The sequence below is a fragment of the Coenobita brevimanus genome, chromosome 86 (genome assembly GCF_032717465.1).
Source record: "Coenobita brevimanus isolate Jiangsu-jjx chromosome 86, ASM3271746v2, whole genome shotgun sequence".
Taxonomy (NCBI): Eukaryota; Metazoa; Arthropoda; class Malacostraca; order Decapoda; family Coenobitidae; genus Coenobita; species Coenobita brevimanus.
In genome coordinates this window covers 35,090,575-35,100,908 of record NC_137039.1, presented here as the reverse complement: position 1 = coordinate 35,100,908, position 10,334 = coordinate 35,090,575, and the positions used below count along the sequence as shown (strand labels likewise).

Here is a 10,334-nt window from a genome sequence, read left to right as displayed (position 1 = left end):
GTATCCATCTATACCTACCTATCAACCTATCTGTGTACGCTGTCTATCCATGCCTCTGTGTTTACTGGTGTGTATCTTCCTGTCTTTTACTGATATCCTTTTCTCACCTTGTAAATGTTTAGCCTTTAGCTATATGAATTTTCAGTAAGTTCCTTTATTACAATACCAGATTCACTCGTCATGAGTTGCCTGTATCTCTTTGTCTATATATGCATCTGTCCATTCCATTTTCGCCCAGTTAACTCATCTTTAAAATCATTCATCGGAAACATATATTTATTTTTATTTGGAAGAAGAAACACGACTGTCTTGACAATAAACAACTTTTTATTCAACGTTGAACACTAAAATTAGCTAACTTCTAAGTGCTGTGTTTAAATGCCCTATAGCTATATCAGGGTGGTCCACATATAACGCTTGTCTTTTCTTGTGTTTTGAGGGTACGGCTCAGTCTGCATTATCGGCGTTCATCCTGCGCCATTAATTCATCTCGTACACCCACTGTCACACCCACGCCCACACCAGCAAGACTGAGCCTTTTTTAAAATTGAAGTGCTGTTTACGGGTCCACCCTATAATTTTTCATTGGTTCACTGTACATACTTAAAAAATAGGCTTACTTTCGCTACGTACAGTCAGCAGTATCGCTACCCAAGATATCGATGAAAACAGTAAGAGGTTGTAGTAGTAAGCAGTAATAATAGTAATAATAGTCATCATCATCATCATCCGGACCTCCGTTGCCACCCTAGGGCAGTAATAGTAATAATATATAATTATAAATAATAATAATAATAATTAATACAGAAAAATTAATAATAATGGTAATAGTAATAGTAATAATAGTAAAATTTAGTACAGAAATAATAGCTCTCACCCATGATACTTTTGACTGTGATGCATTTTGTACTTAGTGTAAATTTCTTCCCTTACGTTTTATTCGTAAAGACAACCTACATAGACTACCAGTTAATTAAGGTTAATTTTAAGTATTTCGGCCGGTGTCTCAAGATATAAAGGCAGAAATAGTACTGATAACCTTATTTATTTTGGGAACTGTAGCTACATTTGACACGCCTCCCTTCATATCCCATTTTTTTATGCAAAGAAATAATAGCGGTATGTAAGTTTTCATTTTTTAATTTGGAGTTTTCTGTTAATTCTTGCATGTTTTGAATAACGAATTTTTTCTGCAGGTATCAGACAGTCTCCACAACTCTGGGTATTTTCCTCCACCCTCACGTTGATTTTTAAGTCACCAGTATGCATTTATCCTTGGCATATGGAGTAAACCTATATTGTTTCAGTACTGGTAAGAGAATAATGTTTGTGCGACTCGTCTGGTATTCCGATATGGAGGTTTTGCCTGATTTCGTCCGCAGAGTGATGTCACCTCGCCACTCGTCGTATCTCGGAAGTAATTAGACATAAATCCAAAACATGCGCTTGTTAGGCTGCGTGAATACGGTACCATGGATTGATTCACCATTCTCATCCTGCACTTTTAAGGGAGGTCGAGTAAGATCCAGAAAAATATCTCCAGAAACTACTCGTCGGAGGTTGAGTATTAGGCTAATTGGGCATGTATAGGGTGATTTCGGTGTCAGCTGCACACTGATGCTATTCACGTTCTAATAACCGTATTGGGAACAGTTTTTTGTTTCCTTATCAGATAAATAAGATCATCTGGATCGGTTCGAGAGGCCCTGTCCACTAAAGGGTTAAGTTGGGCAAGATTATGACAATATATATCCGTATTTATATATAAGTGAAGTTTTAAATAATGCCTTCGGTAGAACGTAGGCTAAATAGCCGGCGTGTAAGGTGTTAAGTTGACAGAAATTGTTCGTCAAGATTTGAGAAGTCATCGTTCAGGTGGTTATTATCATAGTAATGGTAATCACTGTCGTCATCGGTATTGCTGCTTTTGTTATTGTCCTTGTTGTTGGTGGTGCCCTTGTTGTTACTACTGTTCCTTTCGTTACTGCCTTGGTTGTTGTCCTCTTGTCCTTCCCGGGCTCTCGTGTTGGCCTCCTGCGAGTACTTAAATCCCGAGGAGCAGTGACGGAACTTAACGGTGCAGTCCTGACCGTTCCGCCCGGCTGAGGCAGCGTGGAGGGCCTGGTGGAACTTGGCCGTATCGTCGCCGGAGAACGCCTTGGCCAGAACGTTGGAGAACAGGGAGGACACCACCCTGCCCGCTGTGCCGAAGCGAGTGGCCATCTCAGAATTGGCCAGGCAGAGGGGCTTTTGAAGGCAGTCCCCTGAGGCTTCTGAGGCGTCCAGAAGATCCACCTATAGACACGAGAGGGCAGAGGGTTGGAAGGGAGGCACTGGAAGTACATCAGGGTACAGAGCATTGTAGGAAAGAAAGGAGGACATTGTGGTTAGAAAGAGGGGAAAGTAGTACTGAAAGATGGGGGACATTTAAGTAGGATTTCGGGGAAAACACTACTATACCTTATTTTGTGGATGTGGAGTTGTTTTAAGAATTTGAATGAAATTTGATAAAATATGTGGTTATGAAATAGTTTTCACTCTCAAATGGACTGAAATCGATTCTCTGAATGCGAGGTAGAATTTTGTATATGGAGCGAGGTGTACCCTAACAGCTTACCTGGCCAGGGATCAGTTTTAATTGCTTTAGTCGACCTCGCTCTGTCCATTCATTGGCCTCCCTCTTCGTCTGCACATCCACCCCACTCTGAATTCCTCTCTACTCCACACTCCTTGAAGTATCACTTCTTTCACTCTAAACCCTTCCAGACTTCGATCGCTTAAACCCTAAAATCTACACCCTTCCAGAACAACCCTTTTTTTTTTTTTTTTTAACTCCACACACCCCGTGGCCCTTAAGTACGACCCCACTTGACCCACCATGAGCGGTAGTACGACCTCCGGCATGCCCTCCTTCATGGCTGCCAGACCCCCGTTGGACAGGAAGCTCATGAGGTCGTTGTTGTCGTCAGCCGCATCTCGCTTCCGTCGTCCCCCTGTGATCTGCTGTACCACGTCCTTTTGGGGGATAGATAGATAGATACATAGAGAGAGAGAGAGAGAGAGAGAGAGAGAGAGAGAGTGCTACATAGCGAACAGAAAGGAGAGGATGGATCACTTTCTCATTCTCAGTTTACGATACCTTTTGCCTTTCATTCGTACTACGCGTGTCGTAAGTGGACGACCAACCTCGGAATATTGTACGGTATTGTGTTTCATAGAGTGGGCGATAATTGGCGTTTTGGCGTGGCGTTGAATCGTACCTGGACGCGATAATTTACGATTTTGGCGTGATATCACATGGACGGAGTATGTGTTACGTTTTTGGAATTTCATTATGGTCCCGGTAATTGGCGTTTTGGCGGAGTATCATATCCGACAGAGTACGATTGTCGTAATGGTAGGCTGTAGGAATTTGACGATATCTGGCGAATTTCACGTAGCATGATCGCACTTCGAGACGTGACGATATTTGGCGTTCGATTTTTTACCGGTGTGCCAGTACCGATATTGTAACACCTGAACGTTTGTGCACATCTGTTGTTTTTCTACGCTTATTTATTCACATGTTATTGTTGTTACACCTGTTGATTAATTGTAGGCTATACTTGTACATTGTTATACACTTGCATATCTTCTTGTGTATTCACCTGCCTCATTATTATTATTATTATTATTATTATTATTATTATTATTGTTATTATTATTATTACCGTGATTTTGATTACTGTATACACATCTGTCTATTGTCATCAGGGTTAATTATTTCTGATTGTATATATTCTTGCTTCGACACCTGCATATTTAGTTTTCCATATAGCCTATGTCTTGTTCCTACACCTGCCTGCCATAGTCGTCCCTGTCTACATAAATCTCTCACTACATCATTTATACAGCTAATGTTTATATATTTAGCCATATATAGTTCACTGCATCCAAGTCATACTACCTCATACATCCAGCCGAACCTCTCACATCTAGTCCTGAACACCCAACCATAACAGTCCTAGCCCTGTCACTCCATGCACTTAGCCCTGTCACCTTGTACACCTAGCCCTGCCACCTTGCACGCCTAGCCCTGTCAGCCTGTACACCTAGCCCTGTCACCCTGTACACCTAGCCCTGTCACCTTGTACACCTAGGCCTGTCACCCTGTACACCTAGCCCTGTCACCCTGTACACCTAGCTCTGTCACTCTGTACGTCTAGCCCTGTCACCTTGTACACCTAGCCCTGTCACCTTGTACACCTAGCCCTGTCACCCTGTACACCTAGCCCTGTCACCCTGTACACCTAGCTCTGTCACTCTGTACGTCTAGCCCTGTCACCTTGTACACCTAGCCCTGTCACCTTGTACACCTAGCCCTGTCACCCTGTACACCTAGCCCTGTCACCTTGTACACCTAGGCCTGTCACCCTGTACACCTAGCCCTGTCACCCTGTACACCTAGCTCTGTCACTCTGTACGTCTAGCCCTGTCACCTTGTACACCTAGCCCTGTCACCTTGTACACCTAGCCCTGTTACCCTGTACACCTAGCCCTGTTACCCTGTACACCTAGCCCTGTCACCTTGTACACCTAGCCCTGTTACCCTGTACACCTAGCCCTGTTACCCTGTACACCTAGCCCTGTCACTCTGTACGTCTAGCCCTGTCACCTTGTACACCTAGCCCTGCCACCTTGTACGCCTAGCCCTGTCACCCTGTACACCTAGCCCTGTCACCCTGTACACCTAGCCCTGTCACTTTGTACACCTAGCCCTGTCACTCTGTACGTCTAGCCCTGTCACCTTGTACACCTAGCCCTGTCACCTTGTACACCTAGCCCTGTCACTCTGTACGTCTAGCCCTGTCACCTTGTACACCTAGCCCTGCCGACATTACTATTGCTAGCAGTCCTCATACACCTAGCCATACCTTTCCTACACCTATTCACATTCTGTTATACTTGCCTGTCCGCTTCTGTCTTCCGTCTAGCCTTACAGTTAGCCATACTGTACACCCTCGACCATCTGCACCTAGCCACACTGCAGACACCTATGATCATCTTGTAGGTGAGTTTGGTGATTCCGTAGCATCTCTTCCATGGCGATTCATTCTTAACATTACGCCTCACTGATCTCTTGTATGTTAATAATGTAAACCAAGGCGATCGTAACAGACAAAAATGTTTAGGTGGAATAGGCCTACCAAAATAAATCGCAGAGGAAGAGGTACTACGACACTTGGTACACCACCCAAAATACACCCCAGCCACATCTCTCTTACACCTCCTTTCACCCTACACCACTCCAAGCCACACTACTCCCCACACCAAATTTACACCCCCACAACGTACCCTCAACACGTCAATGAAGAGTATGAGGGAGAGGATAGCGATGGCCGAGCTGCAGTCCACGTACTTGGTGAGAGAGTACCTGGGTGATTGAAAACATAGAGGGGTTGAACAGCTGTGTGTATGTGTGGGGAGGTGAGTCTGTGTGTGTGTGTGAGGAGGTGAGTCTGTGTGTGTGTGTGTGTGTGTGTGTGTGTGTGTGTGTGTGTGTGTGTGTGTGTGTATTTATACGGCATATATCCATCTTTATATATCTTCTGTCGTCTCTGTGTATCCAACTGTTTTGTATTTATCTGCCTGCCTACCTGTCTCCTCATTTTGGTACCGGTATCTGTAGCTACTATCGGTACCTGAAGCAGCATCTTATGAGCGGTAGCCTAGCCTCAGTAACTATTATAACGTCACTAAACACATGTCCCTGTTCAGTAACGATCCCTGCTTCAACGACACTGCACATAGACTACACAGAAATTATACTTTTTTATGGCTGGTATCAGAAAGAGATAATTTCTTCGATAATAGCCAGTTATGAGAACGACATTTTATTGTGTGTGTGTGTGTGTCGGCTACGTTTTTCTTTCATATAACTTTGTATACTTTGTTTTTTTATTCCGCTTACTGCTTTAACTCTTTGACTTTTTTTTTTTTTTTCAGTTGAAGATAATGTGTGATGTTTTCGTGAGCTAAGTGTCGTAACTAAATGCCTCAACAACAGCGAAAGTGATTGTCAAAATGTACGTTTGAATAGTGTAGACTGGCGGTATTTCTCGTCCTCTGTTGGTCTGATTTAAATTCCTGAGTGCGCCCGTTAACAGAGAAAGAATGAACTGTTTACCGATTGGGGGGGGCGAGTTCTTTGACGAGCAGAAAAAAAAAAAGAAAATCAGAGACGTGACGTGCGGGATTTCGTGAAGTGACGGCTGTGAACGAGAGTAAGGGGATCTGCGAAGGAAATAAACGGGAACTGAGGAGGAAGTCGGCGTGGACAGAGAATGAGTGAGTGACCCAGTAATTTGTGAAATGAAAATGAGAAATACAATGAGTGCAACAAATCAGAGTTGAAGTAATAATTAAAAGAGAATATCGGTGAAAACGAAGGTACTGGTATAAAAATGAAGTGACATGAATTACCGGCAGCTTTTGTGGAAATCGGTAACTTATATCAATCGTGTTATAGATATTTTGACTTTCTTACTTATTTTACAGGTCATTCGTAACAGCAGACTATCTTGTATTAATTTGACTTAGTACACTGAGTAGTATAAATAATGTAAAAATCAAGTAACTCAAGATGAACGTCAGAAGCTTGAAATTTTAAAAACAGAAAGTGGGAAGTGAAGCTAAAATAAACCATATAAGAAATTTAAAAGTGTACATTTTAATATGGAAAAGAGAGATAGAGAGGGAGGGAGGGAGAGGGAAGAACCAGCTGGATATATTGAAGAGTGAAAGAGAGAGGGTTAAAGAGGAGAAAGGGAGAGGGAGAGGAAGAGAAATAGGAGGGTGAGGAGAGAGAAATAATGCCGGAGTGAGGCTCACCTGAATGATGTTGAGGAGGAAGAGGAAGGCGAGGAGAGCCACAGCCGAAGCGTTCACGTACCCTGATGCACACGACAGTCTGTGGGGGTACTCCTGTTAGCACCACACCCTACCACGCCTGCACCACACCACACATCTACCATACCACCACCGTACCCTTCCACGCCTGCACCACACCACACATCTACCATACCACCACCACACTGAAGTTAGTATTGCACCACAGCCACACTGAAATTAATGTCCCTCCACCATGCTTGAGTTAGTACCACACCTGCATCGCCACCACACCTGTCTGCCACCGTTACACCACAACACCTGTCTTTAATGACCGCCACCTACCTTTGTCATCTGTCAATCTGTCGCCTTTATCACCCTTTTCTTCGCCATCAGGTTGCCATCCCCTCATTCACCCCATCCCTCCACCTCATCCTCGATCTCCCGCTTCCCCTCTACCAAGTCCTCGGTCTCCCCCTTCTCCCTCCTCCCCTCTCCCACACACTCCTTGACCGTGCATGCCATGATTAAAGTATTCTCCCCGGTTGATTAGGTTAGTAAAGCAGTAAGCGGAATATGAGGTTAATCGACTCTCATTAGTCTCTACAATAATTACTTAGTGCCAGTTAGGGATGAGGTTAGTTTCCGATAGTGGTGGTAGTTATAATTATTCTGATACCAGATAGTAATAGGGGCCTAATTAGTCCATACAGTACTTAATTTCTTATTTAATTAGCACTTAACTTAGGTGATTAGTACAATTCGAGGAAACTGAATTATTTGGCTGGTACTATATTCTGTTCTCATTAACTTTGCCTAAATTTGCCATCTCTCTGTTTTGAATGTGCAGCTGTAACAATTTCTCAACAGTAGAATATGATGCTAGTCACGAAGAAGTGCTGTTGACAGGATGTAGAGCCTTATCAATATCCTTTTCTGCCATTGATCAACGTGAAACATCTTTAATTTTCCTTATATCAAGAAATTGCACATAATTACGAGATTCTCTGCAACAGTTTAATTTCTCTGGATAAAAGTCTGTTGAATAATTATGGACTTAGATCAACACTCACCCATAGCCGCTCTCACTGGCGTAATCCCCGTAGCCTGTGGGGGCGTAGGAGCCGTAGTCTGGGGTTGGAGGAGGGGGAAGGGAGAGGTGTGGAGATGGGGGGAAGTGAGGGGGAGGGAGGGAAAATGTTATGGAGAGGAGAGATGTGGAGGTGAAGGATGGGAGGTGAGAGGGAGAGGTATGAAGGTGGGAAGTGAGAGGTGTGCAGGGGTTTGGGATGGGGTTGAGGGAGTGGGTAGGAGGAGGGAGGGAGAAAATCCTTGAGTTATCGGAACTCCATCATTTTTTCTGGGTGATATGTCACTTTTTTATATATATTTAGTAGTGGGTGTATTTCATGTTAAAAGAATTGATGGTGTGTTAATTCGTATGGTATTACTTATAAGCACATATCACCATGCTTACACACACACACACACACACACACACACACACACACACACACACACTCCACGACACCCACCTGCATATCCACCTCCTCCACCACCACCGCTATAGCCGCCACCACCACCGTAGCCTCCACCTCCAGCACCATAGCCTCCACCATCCTTTCTGATGGAGTCGCCGCTGTTGCCTGAACCGCTGTGTGTGTTTCCCCCCATTCTGTTGGCTGAGGGAGAGAGGGTGAGTGGGGAGAGGAAGAGGGAGGGGGAGAGAGAGAAGAGGGGAAGAGAGTGTGGAAGAGTGACAAACAGAGAGGGAAGGGGGAGCGAAGAGCAGTGGAATGTAATTTAAAAGAAGGTAATTGAATATAACACTGAAGGATATGGCATTAGGTTAACTCCTTATATACGTCAGCGTCTTGTGATTTAGTCTTGCTCTCTTCAGGCGGTTTTATGTACCTACTGGGAGACGTCACAGCGAAAAGGCTAGTAATAATCTTCATTCGCCCCTCCACACACACACACACACACACGATACTCCCCAAAGCTGAGGAGAATCAAAAGGCACTAGTAAGAAAGAAGATAAAAACTCGTACTGAAGGGGTTTGTACATGGGAGAAAAATGTACTGTTCTATATCACCATTATTAGTAGTCAAAATATCATCACTAATATTTCTCAATTTTCATCACCACTGCCATCACCTTTGTTACCTACATCACCACCACCACCACCACCATTCCTGCCATCTATATCTCGACCATCATCATCATCTTCATCATCATCATCATCATCATCATCATCTATATCTCCACCATCATCATCATCTTCATCATCATCATCATCATCATCATCATCATCATCTATATCTCCACCATCATCATCATCATCATCATCATCATTCCTGTCATCTATATCTCCACAATCATCATCATCATCATCATCATCACCTCACCTGCCATTTTGTTATAAGCTTCCTTCAGGTCCGCCGAGAGGTTGTCCATATATCCGTTTCCTCCATTCAGGGTAGGGTTTCTCCTCCACTCCTCCGGCTTGGGCAGCTCCTCCGCCTCCTCTCCTCCGTCAGGTAGGGAGGAGGAAAAGGCCACGAGGGTAGTGAAGAGTAGGGCCCAGCGGGAGGCCTGTAGGTAGTGATGGAAAAAAATTGTTAATGAGCAGTAAGGTAATAATAATAATAATAATAATTGATGAGAGAGAGAGATTCATTGCAGCAGTATGAGTTTGAATATATACTAATCTCAATAGCGTGATCTTAGGTACTTGTAGGGAGATGGGGAAGTCTGTTAAGGATCGTTAAACTCAGCCAGAATAAAGTAGTGAGACGTAGTGTCAACGAGGTGAGTTGCAACACTCTTGGGTTACGAAGTTTATTGCACAGTTGTATTAATTGTGAGTTACAGCGTCGCGGATCATGACCCTAGTGTCGGACCTTCTCTCTTGCCCCTCTCCCCTTTCTCTGTCTAACCCCTTCTCACTCTACCTGACCCTCGTGTTATCTGGCCTACTCTCCAACCTCTTCTGATCTGAAGGGAAGCTCTCTGACATTATATACAGCTTGGAGAGGATGTGTGTGTCTGGTAGATTTCCTTTCACGTGGACTAACAGACTAGGGCTGGTTACTCCACGTGTTTGAATACGTCATGAAATTCTTGGTCGTCTGGACTACAAGGATGTTTGAAATACATCATATGTTAATGATTCTTGATGTTCTGGGACAAGATTGTGGATAGACATTAGGTGGATTGACATTCCTAGTGAGAAGCTGTGTATGTTTCCAGCAGACACTACATCCTGTACATTGTGTTTATGAGATATACTAATGCCTATATAATATTTACTTTTAGTCACCCGGTTTTGTATTTGTGTGTGTGTGTGTGTGTGTGTGTGTGTGTGTGTGTGTGTGTGTGTGTGTGTGTGTGTGTGAGAGAGAGAGAGAGAGAGAGAGAGACCGCTAAGAGCAACAGCCTAGCCTAAGTATAGTAATTTTCTTTT

The 10,334-nt window shown here is 43.8% G+C and overlaps 1 protein-coding gene across 1 annotated transcript; it reads right to left on the bottom strand.

The window, feature by feature from the left end:
• Positions 1 to 1,827: 1,827 nt before the first annotated feature.
• On the bottom strand, positions 1,828 to 9,755 carry LOC145410668 (uncharacterized). The gene is made up of 7 exons (XM_080280781.1): positions 9,741 to 9,755; positions 9,277 to 9,463; positions 8,415 to 8,549; positions 7,941 to 7,974; positions 6,871 to 6,949; positions 2,878 to 3,015; positions 1,828 to 2,295 (listed from the first exon to the last, which is right to left on the bottom strand). The coding sequence occupies exons 1-7, from the start codon at positions 9,753 to 9,755 to the stop codon at positions 1,828 to 1,830; spliced, it is 1,056 nt and encodes a 351-aa protein (XP_080136907.1).
• Between the last annotated feature and the right edge of the window lie 579 nt (positions 9,756 to 10,334).

Excerpts from the sequence above, each read along its gene's own strand:
- LOC145410668 (XM_080280781.1), bottom strand. Across the intron at positions 3,016-6,870 it reads TCCTCCTCAACATCATTCAG|GACGTGGTACAGCAGATCAC; the intron begins GTGAGCCTCACT and ends ATCCCCCAAAAG. Across the intron at positions 2,296-2,877 it reads AGGTCGTACTACCGCTCATG|GTGGATCTTCTGGACGCCTC; the intron begins GTGGGTCAAGTG and ends TCGTGTCTATAG.